This window comes from Rhinolophus sinicus, linkage group LG01 (genome assembly GCF_036562045.2).
Source record: "Rhinolophus sinicus isolate RSC01 linkage group LG01, ASM3656204v1, whole genome shotgun sequence".
NCBI classification, from domain to species: Eukaryota; Metazoa; Chordata; class Mammalia; order Chiroptera; family Rhinolophidae; genus Rhinolophus; species Rhinolophus sinicus.
The window spans coordinates 72,114,169-72,134,268 of NC_133751.1; the positions used below are offsets into that span (position 1 = coordinate 72,114,169).

The window sequence follows — 20,100 nt, forward strand, 5'->3', positions numbered from 1 at the left end:
TACCATCTGCTTAGAGTATCTTTTTCCACTCTTTCTCTTTGAGTCTATATTTGTCCTTGTAGCTGAGATGTGTCTCTTGGAGGCAGCCTATTGTTGGGTTTTGTGTTTTGATCCAGTCTGCTACTTTGTGCCTTTTTATTGGTGAGTTCAGTCCATTTACATTTAGGGTGATATTGATATATGAGGATTTCCTATAGCTATTTTATCTTTTGTTTTCTGGTAGCTCAGTAAATCCATTGTTTCTTTGCCTTTGTGTTTCTGTCTGTTATTTTAGTTTGGTGGTATTCTATGACTTATTTTCCTTTTTTATAATGTTATGTGTCTCATTTCTGGATTTTTTTGGTTACCATTAAGTTTATGTAAAAGAAAATGTCATATATACAATAGTCCTTTTTCTTCAGCATGCATCTTAACTCCATTCCCCTTTCCAAATTCAGAACTTTGCTCCCTCCCCTTTTATGTTTTTGTTGTCACAGATTATTGTATTTATGCTGTGAGTTGATTTCTGAATTACAGTAGCAAATTGTATTTGTTTCTTTTTTATGTTTTTAAAAAATCTCCTTTACCCTTTTTGTTCTGTCTGTCTGTTAGTAATCTTGCAAATAATTTTGTATCTTCTTGTCTTTTTGTTTCAGGTCAAATAGTCTCCTTCAGTATTTTCTGTAATGCAGGTCGTGTGTTAGAAAATTCCCTTAGCTTCTGAATATCTGGAAAGATCTTTACTCCTCCCTCACACCTAAAGGATACCTTTGCAGGATATATTATTCGTGGCTGGTATTATTCTTTCAACAGTTTGAATATTTGATTCTACTCCCTCCTGGCTTGTAGGGTTTCTGCTGAAAAGTCTGATGATAATCTAATGGGCTTTCCTTTGTAGGTTATTGCCTTTTTTCCCTGGTGCCTTGAGAGTTCTTGCTTTATCATTAACTTTTGACTGCTTCAATAAAATATGCCTTGGAGAAAGCCTGTTAGGATTGAGGTAATTAGGTGTTTTCTTTGCTTCTTCGATTTGAGGATCCAGTTCGTTCCATAGTTTTGGGAAGTTCTTGTCAACTATTTGTTTGAACAGACTCTCTGTGCTCTTCTCCCTTTCTTCTCCTTCTGGTGTTCTCATTATTCTTATATTGCTCTTTCTGATACAGTCAGGCAGTTCTTGCAGAGTTTTTGCATTTCTTTTAACTCTCAAGTCTTTCTTCTCTTCCATCTGTGTCATTTCCAGATTTGTATTTTGGATATCACTAATTCTTTCCTCCATCTGGTCAGTTCTATTTCCTAAGCTTGCTATTTCATTCTTCATCTCTTTTATTGAGTTCTTCAGCTCCAAAATTTTTATTAGATTCTCTTTAAAAATTTCAGTCTCTTTGGTAAAATATTCATTTTGTTCATTGATTTTATTTCTGAGTTCATTAAACTGCCTATCTGAGTTTTCTTGTATCTAATTGAGTTTTTTCAGAAAGGTAATCTTGAATTCTTTTTCATTCATACCGTTTCCCCGAAAAAAAGACCTAGCTGGACCATCAGCTCTAATGAGTCTTTTGGAGCAAAAATTAATATAAGATCTGCTATTAAATTATACTATACCCAGTATTATATTATATTATATTATATTATATTATATTATATTATATTATACCTGGTATTATATTATATTATGTTATGTTATATTATATTAATTATATTATATAAGACCTTGTCTTGTATTATAGTAAAATAAGACTGAGTCTTATATTAATTTTTGCTCCAAAAGATGCATTAGATCTGATTGTTTGGCTAGGTCTTATTTTCAGGGAAACATGGTGTATTTCCATGTCTTTAGGTATATTTTCTGGAGATTTTTTATTTTCTTTCTGAACTGCCTTGTTACTTTGGTTATTCATGACAATTAATGGATTATTTCGCTTGCTGGGCATCTATGGGAGTGGATTCTGCAGCAGGTGGATACAAAGAGGTTTTTCTTTTGCTTTCCAGTAGGTGGTGCTGGAACATTTTATTTTCTCTCTTGCACTGGTAGGTTCTATTTTCTTTTGAGCTGTACTGGCTTCCTGCAATGGGAGATTTCTTGGGGAGGTGGGTTTTTCCTCTGTTACCAGGTTGCCTCGGTCCTATACCACCCTTGTGGGAAAAATGTGGTGAGTGACAGGGTTCTGAGCCTCTGAAATTGCAGTGCTGCACCTGAAGCCAGATGCAGAGCTGTGTGCCTCTGCAGCCCTGGGTGCCCCTGCTGCTATCAGTGGCAGAAGGTGGGGCAGAGGGTGGGTTGGGAGAAGCAGCTGGTGTGTTTGTGACTTTGTTCTCTTCTGAGTAATGGCGACTGCCAGACCACAGCTGCCTCGCCTCTATAGCTCCTGTTTTGTCACTAGAATGAGCCACACTGTGCATCTGCCGCTCAGGAACTGTGTGTCCAGTTCTTGGTGCTATAGATATTCTGCTCTTTAGTTTCACATTGCTATCATTTTTTTGTTTTGTTTTTCTGGGGCCTACTACTAATAATGGGAGGCCGCGTGGCTTTGTTTTCTGCCTGGCAGAGAGAGCTGTTAGACTGCAGTTGTCGCACTTCTGTATTCAGTCTTTGCCCCTAGGTCTCTGCCTTGGTCTCCGGGTTGAGCCATATAATATGCTGAGCTTTCAGGCAGAATTGCTGGGGCCGCAGAAAGTGCACTTTCAGTCTCAGTTCTCCCTTTCTCTCTCCCAGGACTGCAGTGAGCTCTGGGCTCTTCCCCACGGTCTCTGTTTCTGCACTTCTCCCCTCTCCCTGCCTTTGTTCATCCTGATGCGCTCACCTTCAGATGTTTCCCTGCATGGATCTCTCAGACATATTTATGTGTTGTGTAGGGAAGCCTTTGTTGAACTATAGCTGTTTAGTGTGTTGTAACTTCAAGAGGAGATATCAAGGAGCACCCCTCATGCTGCCATGATTTTGACCTGTGTCTTTTTTGTTTTTAAATGTTCTTAACTTTATTGAAGTTATTTTCTGTAAGTATCTACTATTCATTTTTCTTTTTTTAAAAAAGCTTATTGGGGTGACAATTGTTAGTAAAATTACATAGATTTCAGGGGTACAATTCTGTATTACATCATCTATAAATCCCATTGTGTGTTCACCACCCAGAGTCAGTTCTCCTTCCATCACCATATATTTGATCCCCCTTACCCACATCTACCACCCCCCACACCCTTACCCTCTGGTAACCGCTAAACTATTGTCTGTGTCTATGAGTTTTTGTTTCTTATTTGTTTGTCTTGTTCTTTTGTTGTTTTGGTTTATATACCACACATCAGTGAAATCATATGGTTCTCTGCTTTTTCTGTCTGACTTATTTCGCTTAGCATTATACTCTCAAGATCCATCCATGTTGTCACAAATGTTCCTATATCATCTTTGACCTGTGTCTTTGATTTTTAAAAAATATTCCTTTACGTGATGTCATGGTCCATTAACAGAGCCATTAGGATTAATTAAATGGCTTGAGAGGTACTGGCAGTTGAATTCTGTATAACTTACTCTGTTTATAGTAAGGCACGTAGACAAGGGATCCTTGAACCCAGTTCTGTGGAGTAAGTTGAAGACACCAGAACCTCAGGTTTATATACTGGTAGGGTCTGTGTAAAGTGGGGCTGCCTCAGGCCATCTTATAAGTCTTACCCCTCCACGTTACATTGCAGTGCTGTGCTTCAAACCAGTCAACCTTGGAGGTAGGAAGGGTGGTACATTATAAAAAGAGTGAACTTTGTAGTTGCTTAGAACTAGTCTCAAATCCTGTTTTTTTTCACTTAATAGTTGTCTGATTACAGATAGTATCTGACTGACTGTTCATTTTATATTCACTCATGCAATGGGTATTTATTGAATGTAGGCCCTGTTTTAGTAGTTGGGGATATATCCAGGAACAATACAGACAAATATCTCTGCCCTCAAGTGACTTGCATTCTGTTGGAAGAGCTTTATTTCTAGTGATAAGTTATCTATAGTCTCTGAACTTCAGTGTTCTCATCTATAAAACTAGGCTATAACATCACCTACTTCGTATGAATGCTATAGAAATAGAATGGTCACAGTACCTGGCATATAGAAATTCTCAGTGCATTTTATTTTCCTTTGTTCTACTTTTCCCTACAACACTTCTTTGCAACACTTACTTACATTATATATGCTCTGGAAACTTACTCAGTGTCTGGTACATAACAAGCAGCAAATGAATTCAGGTAAACTGAATTGAGTGCCCACGTCTAGGTAATTTTCTAAGGATATTGCAAATACTTTCATTGGAAGGTGCTGGCACTCTCAGTAGTGGGTTCCACTTTCCTCCATCCGTGAAGATCATATGGGATCTTTAATAGGGTGAGAGAAGGGTGTTTTTTTTTTGAAATTTTGTCACGTGCTTTTACCTTTGAAATCCCTTCTGATTTCTAAACAGTGAAGGCTTGACCTCTCCTGTAACATTCTTCTGTATTCCCTTCCTGAATGAAGGTCAAGACCATGTGGTCATTTCACCCGGTCTGATATGCGTGTGGTTTACTAGTGCCCGTGTTGCTTTCAATGACTTATTTTCTCAACATTATAGATATTATACATTCTGAACTTTATGAAAACAATGGATGAAGACACAGAGTCTAGTAAAAAAAAGGCATGTTGTGGAATTGGCTGTCATCGAAGGGGCCTGGTTTGGCCCTGGAATCCATCAGGGTACAGGATCTCAGACGGCTGGAGAAATGCATTCAACAAAACTGCTTGGAGAGTGATGATATAATATGGAGTAATGGAATTGACATTTTGTGCTAAGTAATGTTTTGAAATTAGGTGCCACGTTACCAGTGTGTTTCTAAATTGACAGTCATTGGGCAGCATTCCATATTTCTCTAGTTTATGTCTTAACTGAGCTGTTTGGGAACACATCAAGAGTTACAGCTTCAAATTATTATAATATGCTGCTTGCCACATTGTGGTTATGACAGAAGTACTTTCATTACTTTTCAAGGCTTATAATTTTTAAATTACCTCTGAGTTGACATTTCTCTTAGGTGTAATCTACCCTAAGATTAAATTTGGTTAACCCCTTCATAGTTCAGAATTTAAACTAGTTAAAAATCTTTATGTACTATTTTATATTCAAGATAATAAAGGCCTTGTTAATTTTAACTTCAAGAAATCTTCAGAGGTTTTGTGTGGACTTTAGCAATAAATTTAGAAAACAGTTTTTTAAAAAATAATATACAGTATTTTCATGGATAAACATTTGGCACTTCTGAGATATTCCAAAAAGGATCTAATTTAGTCCAGTGTGGACTTTAGAAGTCATTTTTTCAACCATGGATCTTGTAAGGATAGCTCAGTGGTTGGGCTGGATGAGAATCTGTTGTCAGTGGATAAATGTAGAGGGTATCCTGCATCTAAACACCTGTGAGAGACTGTTCTGCTCCCCTTTTTCAGGCAACCATCCTGTGCACTAGGTCTGTAGACAGTGGTTCTCAAAACTGGCAGAGTTAAAGAAATCACCTGGGTAGCTTTAAAAAATTCACGTTTTCAGACTATAGCCACAGAGAATCTGAGTTGGTAGATAAAGGAGATAAAGACCATGGCTACAGGACTCCTCTTTCTAGCTTCTCTCCTGTCCTTAACACACTTGCTGACCACAACACACCAGTCCACCCAAGATGCGCCACATATGGAGCAACACTTGAAATAGTGGCAGAACCACTGGATAGATTAGAAGAAGAAAGAGGGCACACAGAGACTACTGCCACAGCTGGAGGTGAAGTAGAGACTTTTTAAGAATACCCATTGCTGCACAGGTGACAGAAAGCATCTCTATGTCCTACTGTTATATTCCACAGACTATCAAGCCAGTTTCTACCATAAAATACTTCTTTTTCCCCCATGCCGATCACGTGACTGTGTATGTATCTGGTGGTGAAGGGGGGTAGTGGTGGTGGTAATGAGTGTATGTGTTCATGGATTTGCTCGCTCTTTTCCTTTTTTATTAGGTTGGTGCAGAAGTAATTGCAGTTTAAAAGGTTAAAAATAATTGCAAAAACCACAATTACTTTTGCACCAACATAATAGTTTAGTATAGCCAGTTAAATAGAAAGTGAAAGAAACATGTAGACAGAGAGAGATGACCCTTCTGGCAAAGTTTAAGACAGAAAAGAGACATTTAGGAGTAAACAAGAGAAGAACAGGTCTTGAAAAAGATATGTGAAGCAGTTCCTGATGGATGGAGAGTAACAGTATTTTTCCCCATTAGATCTGAAGGTACCCAGATTGCTTAGTACATTTGTATCTCTGTTTCCCTAGTGAATGGCTTTGTTTATAAAGACTGATGGCATCATCATTGCAGATGATCAATCATTCAAATGTCTTTCTTTCTAGGGAAACTCTGTTATTCATTTTAAATTAAACCAAGGAAGTCCTGAATAATTATCATTTAAACAACAAATATTTATTGAAGAGACTAGTAGCTGCATTGAATTTATAGCCTGATGGGGCTACAGATAAACAGGCAATGACACCCCAAAGTGGCAAGTGCTATGATGGGGATGTACTGAAGAAAGGGGGTAGCAGAGGAGAGTAATTTACCCCATGGGGAGGGAGGGAAGGCTTCATGAGGAAGTGAGACCACAAGTTGCATTCTGATGGATAAAAAGGAACTAGCCAAAAGTGGCCAAGAAATTGAATGTGCCAAGGCATGGGGATAAGAAGGCATGACCCCATGTCTGAAGAACTGAGAATGGTCCTAAATGGCTAGACTAAAGCTGGCAAGAGACAAGGCTGGAGAGTTAAGTGGGGGCCAGGTCATGAGCCATAGTCTGCATCAGAAAATGGGGTTTGAAAGTTACATTGGGTGGCCCATTTTATATACAGATTTTTATATTTAGCCTTCTTTATCTTCTTTTTATCACAGATACCACAATAGCATAAGAGTTACTGCCATTCTGTTTGTCACAAATAAATAGGAACTTTCACAAGTAGGTATCTGTATTGAAAAGGGTTAACACAAAAGTCTTCTATCCATAGTAAGTCTTGTTTGCAAGGTTGGTCTTTAGCCTGGCTTCTGGGAACCTGGCTGATAAACAGTTTCCTACACTGATATAAAACTTTCCCTAACAGAGAAGGATGGCTCAGTGTGTCTAGTCTATACAAACAATATGGTTTATGCTGAAAACCTCCTTTCCTTTTTTGACTCAGGAATTTTGATACATGCTAGGCAGAGGGTGCCTATGTGACCAGCCCCTAATGACAATGTCTAGGGATTCCTAGGCAGAAACATCAGATGCATGTTCCTGCATTTTCATAGCTGGGGAAGAGTGTGTTCTGTGTGACCTGTCACGAGAAGCAGAGAACACAGGAAAGCTGCACATGGATTCCTCCAGACCCCACCTACCGTTTCCCCTTATCATCCCCTATGTATGTATGTATATATACATATATATATACATACATATATCTATATGCATATATATAGATATATGCATGTATATATACATATATATCCTTACTACACCACTGTGACAAATCTTCGTTGTGAGTACAGTCATATGCTCAGTGCCATGAGACCTTACAGCAAATCTTCTAATGCAGAGGAGGTCTTGACAATCCCCAAAACACATGCTATGAATATTTACCTATAAATATTTATTGAATGAGTAAAAAAAAAAAAATTGACCTATCATGAGGTGGAAGTATTAGTGTCCTTATTTTGTATTTGTATAATCATTTTTTAACCAAAATTTGTCTAACTCAGTTTGACTTCCACCATATTTCTCAAATTCTCAAACTTCGGTCTGAATTTCTTTTGACATTTACCTTCAAATGGCAGAGATGTGTGTACTTTGAGGAGAGTCAAAAGAAAGAGCTACTGACTCTAAGGGCAATTTCAAATTAGGAGCTCCAGAAAGCATTTGAATGATGGCACATGTCCTAAGAATGTTTATAGTGTCCCAAGGTGATTTTTTTATCTTTTAACAATTGCTGTGTTGTGCAGCTCCTGGTATACTAAAGTCAACTCCGTTGTTGTAGTGTTACACCCTAATGCAGACAGTCTATCTTCTCACATTAAAAATGCATTAGTATTTTTCGAAGAATAGCAATGGACTAGATACTTTGTTATAATTCGTATTAGAAACTTCTACTCAAGACTTACTTTCAAATAATTTATTTTTAAACAGTTCGAAGAAATTCTTGACTTTTTATTGAATTTCAGATCCTACCTGAAGCAACTTATAACCAATCAGGAAATCGTTGGATTTTTTTACAGGCTTCATCTTCATTTTTGTAAATTCCTTGGAGCTCTGTTCTTTCTAACAGAGTAACTGGCAGTGGTGTTACCCCTTTGAGCAGTCCCGCTTGGACAAGTTTTATATTTCCTTTCCATCATCTTTGTCTCCCTCTGGACTGGAGTAGGGTTGTAAAAATGACGGGTTTCCTACCCATGCTTTCTGTTTGGCCCTGTAGCCCTTCATAGTATCCTTTTCTGGAACCCAGCTGATAAAGAGTGCTACCTACTAAGCATGGCTGAGCTTGTTTTTTGATCTTTATTTCTTGTCTAATTGGACAGAATTTACAGTTCATAAATGTACTTTAATATAGAAGGCTGCTAGATATAATATATATATGTGTATATATATATATATATATATACACTATATATAGTATATATTATACTATATACACATAAACTATATATGTGTGTGTATATATATTATATATACCATATATAGTATATATAATATATAGTAACACAGAGATTTCCCAACAACTGTAGTTCTACAAGGGTAGTTTTATTCATAGGCTATTTACACTGTTTTTTTCATACAGCTATTTACACTGTTTCTCCTCCTGTTTTAGTGCCTTCCCATACCTTATTTGTCTCTTTTTCCTGTTTCACTTATCACATCATCAGACTCCTCCCCTCAGCTGGCCCTAAACACTTACTTTGATATTTATTTCACTTATAGAATGAACTTTCATGTTTCTTGGTCAGAATTTTCAAAGCAAATGAGATTATTTTTATTGTATTTCTCTGTTTGCAATAATTTCATGGAAATTTTTCATTCATGTGGGCCTAGGTTCTTTTTGTTAGGTTTGCACAGGGGGATGTTTTGTTTATTTGACTTGACTTTGTCCTTTTGGGTCAACAGCTTTAGTGGAAAGTCTATTTTCTGTTGCTGATGTAAGTCTACTTAGAATCAGTTGCCAACAGAAGTTCAGTTCTAATTAGACTGTAGGTTATTCAGGTGGGCCCTTGTATTTAGAGTCCTGTTTAATGAAGTATGTGAGCTCTGCAAGATTTGCTGATGTTTGTTGGGTCATTTGGTTCAGAAGAAAAGTTCCTGAAGCTGCTGGTAGTAACCATCACCTGGTGGTCTGGTTATTTTCTTCTCAAAGACGTGCTGTTATTGCATCCTCTCCATTGTGGCCTTTGCTGTTTTCTATTCTAGTTTTCCAGAGAGGTGGTCATTCAGAGCCTACACATCTGTTCTGTATTTTGACCCTTGGATGAGAATATTCATTCAGGCCAAAAGAGTTAAAACAAAACACCTATGTCACTGCCTCTACAGACCCAGGTAACTCGTCTTCCTTCGTTTATCTTCATAGAGATTTTATTTATAAAATCGACATGCTCTCCTCCCTCAAATTGTCAAAGTGATTTGGTAGTAAGATTTTTACAATTTGATAGTAAGATTTTTTTTACTATTGTAGATAAATTTCAAACTGCATTCTGGAACATTTGCTATAGAGTAATCATGTATAACAAACATTTGGCTGTAATAGCAAAACACTACAATGAATTCTGTAAGTTAGAATTTGTTTTTTTTATGTTAGTGAATCTTAAGTGCTTTGCTTTTGATAGGTTCCATTAAAGAAGTCATAGTTCAATTATATTTTTTGTTTACTCAATATGTTTAAGCTATCAAATCGTACTTTATGTGTATATATATTTCATGTATAGAATGAACATATTTATAAATACACGTTTGATTCATTTATATTCACTTATATTTATAAAAGACAAATATCTTTATATTTTAGCACAAACTTTTTTATTACCACAATACATCTAGTTAACATCTATCACCATACATAACAACAAAATTTTTTTCTTGTGATAAGAACTTTTAAGATCTACTATCTTAGGAACTTTCAAATATGCAGTTTCACTATAGTTACCATGCTGTGCAATACATCCCCATGACTTAGTTATTTTAAAGCTGGAAGTTTGTACAAGCATAAACTTTTTTTTTAAGCTGACATTTTCGTATTATAAAAATTATCTTGACCAACTATACATACAATCAGAATAGTCATTCTTTGTATGTGGGGTTTCTGGGTAGTCATTCATTTATTCACCAATCATTTATCAAAGTCTTTTGTGTGCTTGCGCTTGAGGTTTTCCTAGGTACAAAGCATAAAAAAGATAAGATTAATTCTAGTTTTGAGAAGCTTACTATCTACTGGGAGAAACATTTAATGCTTGTCGACTATATGTATGCCTTTGTACATGCATTATTTTGTCTGATTTTTGCAGTGACCCTGTGAGTTATGTTTTATCATAACCATTTTAGAGATAAGGAAACATCACAACTGGACAAAAGATCAAATCTTCTGGCTCCAAATTCTTCACCAATTCACATTCCATGATTCTTCCCCTATACTACACTAACTATTTATAATAGACCTACGTTTGTTATGTTGCCTTATTTTCATGAACAAAATGGTTGCTCTCCTGGGGACTTGCAATCACTCATATGAATATTAATATTAAAAATTATAGCTCTCTTAATTGTATGCCCTGACCACACACCAATGGATTCCTCAAAAGCTTTTGATTTCTGATTATACTGCAAATCATATTTTGAAAAATGAAGTGTATCAAGCCTGAGACTTTCTCTATAAATGTGCCTGTTTGTTCCCTAATTCATAGCAGTGATACTTCCTGTTCATCCTTTCAAATTAAATTATTTCTCTCTTAGTGTGTTTGGGTAAAAAATGGTTCAAGCTGATAGAAAATGTGGATTTGTCTTATTTTCTGAGGGAATTATAGTAAATTGAATTTCATCTACCTACTTATCTCAAGTGAAGTCTGTTTCCCATTCTAGTATATCTTTTATTTACCTTTCAAAGTGATATTCTTACATACATAATACCAGGAAGTAGATATACTGTAAATATTTATTTTGTTCCATAAAAGATGTTTAAAGACACTTGAACCTTTGACAGGTTTTATATGGGGTTCTGGTAAATTGCTAAATCTGATATCTGGTATTGATGGTGTGGACAGATTAAATTTTTTATGGCTTTATCTCTTTAGCTTGAAAGACACTTTTGAGGGATTTGATTGCTCACATAGCTTCCTTCATTTGCAATATTTACTTGTGCATAATTTTCATCACAGGTTCTCTGGGGTAAAAGTTTTGTGTGGGAAATGTGGTGAGTTACCCCCATCTTATCTCACCGCTAGTGGGATAACCCTTACTTTATTTCTTTCCTAAAAGGCAATGTAGCTCTAATTGCTGCATCAGAACAAATTAAGAGCTGGGAATGACCCTATTTGACAAAAGTAGAGGCATTTAAAAGGTATTAAAATTGATTAAATACTCTGTCTTTGGCCACCCATGCTCTAATAAACTTCTAGAAATGAACCCTGTAGTATTATCTTTAAGAACATATGACTATACTTCATGGTCAGTCATTTTTCTATATTTTTGTAGCAAACAAAAAAGAAGACTAGATTTTAATCATGTTGCTGGACTTACAGTTGCTTTAGCTACTTTACTCCAATGTCTCTAACAAGTTCAGAAGAGGACTAGAGAGGAATTTTTGGTGCTATGTCACTGCTTTCCTTCCTTGATCGTATTCTGTTCAGTATTTTTTGTCAGTAAATTGGATAAAAGAACAATCATGTTTAGAATGATAGTTGACCTTGAACTTGGAGGAATGTCTTATATCAGGCATAACAGAAACAGGAAGTCAAAGAGTTGAAGTCTAAAAGATAAACGTAATATAGATAGTGTACAGACCTGAATTTAGATTAAAAATTCTATTGTGTAAGTATAAACTTGACAATGATTTACATAAAAAATGAATCATAGGTGTCTTTTTTAATTTTAATTTTTCAATTATAGTTGACATTGAATATTATACTAATTTCAGTTGTATAGCATAGTGGTTAGACATTTATATAATTTACAAAGTGATCCTCCAATTAGTCTGTTTCCACCTGGCACTGTACACAGTTATTGCAACGCTATTGACTATTTTCCTTAGAAGCATAGATGTAATAATTGACCACAAGCTTAGTATAAGCTGATAGTGTGACAGGGTTGCTGAAAATGTTTATGGAAATTAGTGAGCAGAATAAGATGGTGATAGTATTAATAAACCATATCCTACTATACTATGTCTGGTGGGCTGTATTCTGATGGGGATGCTTTAAGAGGAACATGGACTTACCAACTTATAGGAAATTAACTATCTGAACTGGTAGAGGGTCATGGATGGGATTGAACATCATTCCATGGAAGAGAGAAGACTTAGGGACAGAGAGAAAATGTGATGGTTGGCATTCTAGAGGGAAGAACTTGCATGGCTGGATAGGAGTAGAAGATAGAGCAAACTCATCATGGGAGTGGTAGGCTGTTTTTGCCAAGACAAGACACACAAGATTACCTTTTTCAATTGGTGTTTATTTAATATAAGGATATTCAGAGAAGTCAAGTAGCGGGAATCCACCACAGCTGCTTCATTGTCACATTTGACTCAGTGTTTCCATGAATGGAATGTTCTGGAGAACTGAAGTAACAGCCCAGTGTTGCTCAGGATACACCTGGGCTCTACTGAGCTGTCTTTACTAGGTGTACCTAGTACTTCTCCCTCTCAGAGTGGATTTTCCACCATCAAATTCAAAACTTTCTGATTGGAAAGAATTTGGGGACAAGACACATCAGAGGGGTTTGATTCCTCACATAGCTTCCTTTGGTTGAATACCAGTCCATCTCTTGTCCAGTTCCCAGATTTAATGTCCAAAGTACAAAATCTAAGGTACCCAGGATGGCACATTTAGTTTCTCTGGACATGCATGGTCTGAGGTAGCAACTCAGAGAGGATCATGAGTGTGGCATAAGAGTAATGAAGTTCACGCTCTTCAGCAGTGGGAGGCCCTCCCATCCATGGCGAGGACAAATTTGCCCTTGGAAGGGTCTAGATTGTCGAAAGCATTATTACTTCTGGAGGGATTTCAGCTAAGTGATTTCCAAAGTCTCTTTTCCACTTAAAGATTTTATAAGTCTGTAATTCTTAGAGTCTTAAATATTGTTTATCTATGCAATACAGACAAGTTAATATCTGGCTATGTTACTTGATCTTAGGCAACAGACATTACTGATTTTCTTTGGCTTTGAATTCTTTAACTTTAATAGAGCAATAGCTCTCAGATTTATACAGACATTAAATTTCTGCACAATAGGACATAAAATGGTGATTTTCTAAAGCTCTTGAAGGGAGACAGAACCAAAGTATATGTTTGATGATCATAATTCTTTGTTAACACTGCTTTGCCATAGACACAGCACTGAATGGAGTCCAGCGACGTGGAATTGGAATCATCCTGCTTTCATTGGAGCAGCACGGTCCTTTTTAAGTTATCCTTGGACACTAAATTTATGATCTGTTGAATACTCTGCAACACTATGCTTCTGGGACTGTCTTTTCATTTCTAAGGGATTCCACCTAGCTAGATAGACTAATAATGCTTTATAAGTATCTCTTTTATAAACTGTGCAATTTACATATCTCTTCATGAATGTGTATAATCTTAAAATAGTTAATCTTTCAATATAGGGTAGTAGTTGAAAGCAAAATTTGGATCAGCCAAACCTGAGTCTATGTTTTGATTTTGTATTTAATAGTGTGGACCTTTGGCAATTGCTTGAGCTTGAAACCTCTCCACTGTGTGTTGGGAATTCCTCTGCCCCTTAGGGTTGCTGTGAGGATCAAAATAAAAATGTTTTATTTTAGAAACAGACTCATAGATACAGAAAACAAACTGATGGTGGCTAGATGGAAGGGGGTGTAAGAGGCTGGGTGAAAAAGGTGAAGGAATTAAGAAGTACAATTGGTAGTTACAAAATAGTCATGGGGACGTAAAGTACAGCATGGGAATATAGTCAATGATATGGTAAGAGCTATGTATAGTGCCAGGTGGGTACTAGACTTCTCAGGGGGATCACTTTGTAAGTTATATAAATGTCTAACCACTATGCTGTACACCTGAAACTAATATAAAATGATACTGAATGTCAACTATAATTGAAAAATAACAAAATATGTTTTATTTTAAACATAAAAATGTGAAGCACGTTCCTGACCTGATTTTAAATAAACAGTAGTTGTTACTATACAAATGAATAATAGCAAGTGGATGGAATGACCAGCCTGTGTGACAGAATCCTATGGGCATTTGGGATTCAGCCTGCCTTCACAAAGCTTGCATTCTAGTGGGGGAAAGATAATAAGTGAAAAAAAAAAAAAGATAATAAAATAGTGGGTAATTCTAAGTGCTATAAAAAACAAGTAGGGCAGGAAATAGAGACTTATGGCAGTGTGTTTGTGTGTGTGTGTGTGTGTGTGTGTGTGTTTGGGGGCAGGGGGAGGGGTGTTGGATGACTATTTTAGATAGGCCGTCAAGGAAGGAAGTTACTTCTAAGCAAATAACTTGAGCAGAAAACAATAAATGCTGAGAGAGTGAATATGTTATCTATCTTTGCGTACTAAATTTAGTATGCTTAATAAAAGTAACTATTTGTCACCTCTCAGTTTCTGCAGGTCATAAATTTGAGAGTGGTTTTGTTGGGTAGTATTGTCGTGGTATCTCTCATAAAGTTGCTGAGAGATTTTGTCTGGGCTTACTGATGGTTTGGTTGGAGCTAGAGGGCACAATTCCAAGATGGCTGGCTCACATGGCTGGCAGGTTGGTTCCTCTTTACAAGGGCCACTGCACAGGGCTCCCTGAGTGTTTTCATGGCACAATGATGGCTTCCACCACAGTGAGCAATTTGAGAACAAAGTAGAAACTGCAGTCTTACAGAAATTAGCCTCAAAAGTCACATACCATTATGACTTATGATATATTATTTTGGTCACACAGGCCAGCCTAGATTCAGTGTGGGAGGGTACCACACAAAGGTACTGGGAGGTAAGAACCATTAGAGACCATCTTGGTGGATACCACAATAAGTCATGCAAGAATTTTATGGTTAGATGTTTCCAGGAAGAGAAGAGAGTAATTGTAAAGTCAGTGTGAAAACACTACTGTAGCTAGAGCACACTGATTGTAAACAGGTGAGGTAAATGGGCCAGATGGATCAGTATGGCAAGAAGAGGTGGTTGTGTTGAGAATGTAAAGACTTTTGAGAGAAGTGACAGTACTTGATTTTATGTTTTTTAAAAGATTACTCTGGCTGCTGAGTGGAGAATTGATTTTATGGGGCAAGAAGGGATGAAAGGAGACTAGGCAGGATATCATTACTGCATTCTAGGTGAGAAATCATTGTGGCTTGAGTCAGTTGTGGAAGTGATGAGAAGTGTTCAGATGATCGATATGTTGTAAAGATATAACCAGCAAGACTTGCTGATGGATTGGATGTGGGCTGGAGAGAAAATGAGGAGTCATGAATGCCTTCTAAGTTTTTTCCCTGAGCAAAAACTTAGGAATTATAGGAGAGGTGTGGGTGGGGAAGTCAGGAATAAAGGTGAATGGCATTCTCTCCATTTGCTCTGGTAGAGTAAGTTTGAGAAGTGTGACATCCAAGTCTAGTTATCAACATTATACAAGGCAAAAAAATTCTTGATCATGCCTCATTTCTTGTGTTGATGAATAATTAAGGACTAGAACTATTTTGCAGTATGACAAAACCAGGTAAACTCTGATACTTATGAAAACAATTATGATTGTGAATACTGAAATGTAGTTGTGATTCATAACTTTTCCTGCATAAATTAAACTTCAGAACTGTAGTTTTCTTTAATCGAATTCTATTTTTTTAACTTAAAATATTATATTTGAAATTAGCCAAAGTGTTGTGGACAAATTTTATAACTGAATATTAAAAGTCAATGAAAATTTAAATTTCTGGGGGTGGTTCTGATCAAAATGGTCACTGAAAATGCTGTATTATGCTGTACTCTACTTCTGCAACATAAAACCTTAAAAATTACTCATTTTTTCATATTTTTATTTCCCTTGAGGGCAAGGAGTTCTATTTTGCTCTTAAAACAGTAAAATTAATAAAAATTCATATAATACTGAGTTAGATATTGGGGAAAAAATCAAATAACTAAAAGCTCCATTTACCACTTGTTATTCACTCTGCTTTAGCAACCCATAATCTCCCCAAAGGGGAACCTCTGCTAGGAGTTTAATAAAAACTCTTCCAAATGTCTTCTGCACATTTGTGTACATACGCACGCATGCGTGCACACACACACACACACACACACACACACACACACACACAGACAGTTCTTTTTAAAACAAAATTATATGCAACTATTATTTTCACTTACAAAATTAGCTCTTGGAGCTCTTTCTCTGTCATTGTTAAATACATTGTATAGTACTCTGTGGTTTATTTAACTATTTTTTATTGATGTATATTTAGGATTTTTAGGTTTTTTTTTTTGTTTTGTTACTATGCTAAGTTGACGCTTGGGCATCATTGGACATAGGTATATTTATGCTTACATGTGATTATTTCTATAGAACATATTATAAAGTACATTTCTGGGTCAGAAGATAGGTATACCATTAATTTTGATGGGTGCTGTTAATTTACCCTCTGAGAAATAGAAACCAATTTTTTCTATTAGGTTGGTACAAAAGTAATTGCTCTTTAAAAAGGTTTAAAAAAAAAAATTGCAAAAAGCGCAATTACTTTTGCACCAATGTAATAACATTGAGTGCCCTTTTGTCTGCTTCCAAATCCACATTTGATATTAACAGTATTTTCTTTTTTCATTTTTACCATTCTAAGGAGCAAAACTTTTATATTGTTTTAATTTTCATTTCCCTCAATACTTTTCACTGACCTTATTGTTTTAGCTCTTTTAAAAGAAAATATTCGATAAATCGTTTTGCGTAGAAATTAGATATAAACAAAATATTTGAATGCAATTTCACTGATGAAAGAGAGGGCGGTAGAAGGTGAAATGGGTAAGGAGAAGTAAAGGCAGGCCTGAAATGTGACAGAACACTGTAGGGTTTAGAGAGAAGACAGCAACAATCCAGAAGCCTCAGAGGCTGCAGCCTAAGGTTGTGGGCAGAATTAAGTAATCACAAAGTTTAGAAAAATTCTAACCTCTGAGGAACTGGAGCCCTAATCCCAGAGGGGACACCATTCCCTTGTGCTCAGTTGCAAGGACTGAGGAACAGACAAAACTGGATAGATTATCTTCCTTTTCCTCCAGTGGATGCATGAGTCTGACTCTCAAAGGCATTTTTATCTTCAAGAATCCACTAGTAGGAAAAAAAGAGAAGTGTCAAGCTGATGGAGGCTCCCAATTATGGATGGAGATTTGACCAGAAATTCTTTTATGAAAATGGGTAGATTCATTATACTGGATTTACAAAAGTGCATATATTTCTTAGTTAGCTTTCTATAATAGTTATGAACAATTGTAAAATTTAAATTGCAAAGGTATCAGATAATCTGAGATGTGCAGACCATCTGGGACCAGGTTATCTCAATGATGCAGACTACATGAAGAGAACACCTTTTTTGGTCTTTGTTGTTTAAAATTAAGCACTAATGCAGAGTTGTCACGTTTTATACCACCTTTACTTTCATATGGGTGTAAACACATAGTCTATAAAAATTCCTGAATAGTTTAGTTCATATCATCTTTGAAGGATTATTTCACTGTTCAAACAGTTTCTCCTTGATTTCATTTTGATTTTTAAAAAGAATTTGATTTGAACTAAATGATTCGACCAGATTAATTATATGATTAATATGTGATTGAAAAAATAATTCCAGTATATAGGGAACAATAATTTTCTACTTTAAAAATTACTGTATTTTGCCATGTATAATGTGTACTTTTTTGCCCAAATTTGTGAGGGAAAAATAAGGATACACATTATACATGGGTAATACTAATTCTGTATCCATGTAAATGTTCTTAATTCTTTTATTTATGCTTATGAGTTAAAAGTGTAACTCTAGAAATCAATAACGATATCCATATGCAAAATAATACCCTGGAATACAATAATCAGTTTTGTTGAATTTATGACAAACTTGCAATGACACAGAGTTCTTGGCCTTTTATGATGCATAAATATCATAAATTTGTTATTGGTACATAACATTTCTTGTACTATGAAATGTTAAAAAATAAGTGCTAGAATTCCTTTATAATGCAAAAAACAAGCACCTAAATATAAACAAAAAAAATTTGAATTAAAAAATTAAAATGAAAGATTTTTTTCCCTTAAAAGTTTGGTCCAAAACATGGGTGTGCATTGTACACGGGAGTGCATTATATAGGGCAAAATATGGTAAATTTTTCTATTCTCTAAGTGTAATAAGGACTAATTTGGAATACACCTAGTGGAATATACCTGGATTGTGACTTCAATGACTAATGTTCATTGTAAAAGGAAATCAAGGGAACAAACAGAATTATTTTACCTTAGATTTTATAGGTGTCCCTTTTCTGTGGTTAACTGTATAATCTTATGGAAAAATGAACATTAAAGTTAGCAGTAAAGATACAAAGTTAGTTATTACTTGAATTGTTTATTAAACATTGAAGTAGGTGAATACAGGATAACATTTAGTTATTTTAAACATTAAGTCTTTTCATGTAGGTAACTGGGCAAATTTCTGCAAATCCTTCAGATTCTTACAAGAAAAGGAATTTATCCAGCTACTCATTTCATTTCCTTATTCTCAATGTATTTTTTTCTCTAAACACACATTGAGTTTTTTAGATAATAATAAACACATAATAAGTACTTACTCCAAGCCAGCATTATTCTTAGATGTATGAATACCTTTAATTCTCATAACAACCTTGCGAGACAGATACCATTGTTATCATCCAGATACCATTTCCTTACAGGTAAAGAAATGGAATCACAGAAAAGGAAGTAATTTGTCTAGTCTTACACTGCTAGGAAGGGACACATCTAGACTTTTTACCCAGGCAGGTGGGTTCCAGGCAGTCCAGCTCTTAATGTTCAATCATGAAGGTGTTCTGTCTTGAGTATTTCTGGACTGCTTCTGTTGAGATAATGTTGAGGTAATAGTTTGTTTAAGACAAACTATAAACAGACTCCAGCTAACAAACATTTAAATTATGTGTGACCTGTTTGTAAAGAATTTGCATTACTGCATACATTGTTAATTTAAAAGTCAGAACATATAAAGGCAATCCTAGATCAAACTATCATTTAAAAACTATTACTATTAGCATAAATTCCAGGGGTTGGCAAACCTTTTCTGTAAAGGGCCTGATAGTAAATATCTGGTACATTCAGTCTCTCTTGCATATTCTTATTTTTTCTGTGTGTGTGTGTGTGTGTGTGTGTGTGTGTGTGTGTGTGTATTTTTACAATCCTTTAAAAATGAAAACATCATTCTTGGTTTTAGGCTATACCAAAAACAAGCTGCTGTCCCAGTTTGGCTCATGGGTCCTGTATTGCCCGTCCCTGGCATAGAGTTATTGTGCATATAGGTAGATTTAGACTCTCCCCTCTGCCTGAGCAAACACCTCTTTTTGTATGTCCTAAGACATTTTTGGCTTCTAGAGATGGTCTATAAGTCACCTACCTCTCGCTGGAAATGCGATGCCTTTCTGAACATGAAGGGATCAGAGAATGGTGAGCTCCAGAGTATATAGGGATATCAGACAGAAGTTACAGAATGAGATGTATAGAGGTTTGAGCATTCTCAAACCAGATGTTGTTCTGGAATTTTTCTCTCCATGATGATATAAATCAACATTTAAAATCATGGATTCCAGGGATCTTCTATAACAGATACACACATAGTTTCAACTCCTGAATCCTCTGTTCTATAGAGCTTTTCTCACCTATACTTTCC

At 35.8% G+C, this 20,100-nt stretch overlaps 1 protein-coding gene across 1 annotated transcript in view; it reads left to right on the forward strand.

Moving 5' to 3' along the window:
* The first annotated feature begins 2,014 nt into the window (after positions 1-2,014).
* Positions 2,015-20,100, forward strand: part of MORC1 (MORC family CW-type zinc finger 1) — a 114,619-nt gene continuing 96,533 nt past the window's right edge. Inside the window, exons 1-2 of the mRNA XM_074338653.1 lie at positions 2,015-2,129; positions 9,436-9,561. Of these exons, the coding sequence (XP_074194754.1) occupies positions 2,125-2,129; positions 9,436-9,561 (131 nt within the window). The 5' untranslated portion in view covers positions 2,015-2,124. The remainder of the gene's footprint in view (positions 2,130-9,435; positions 9,562-20,100) is intronic.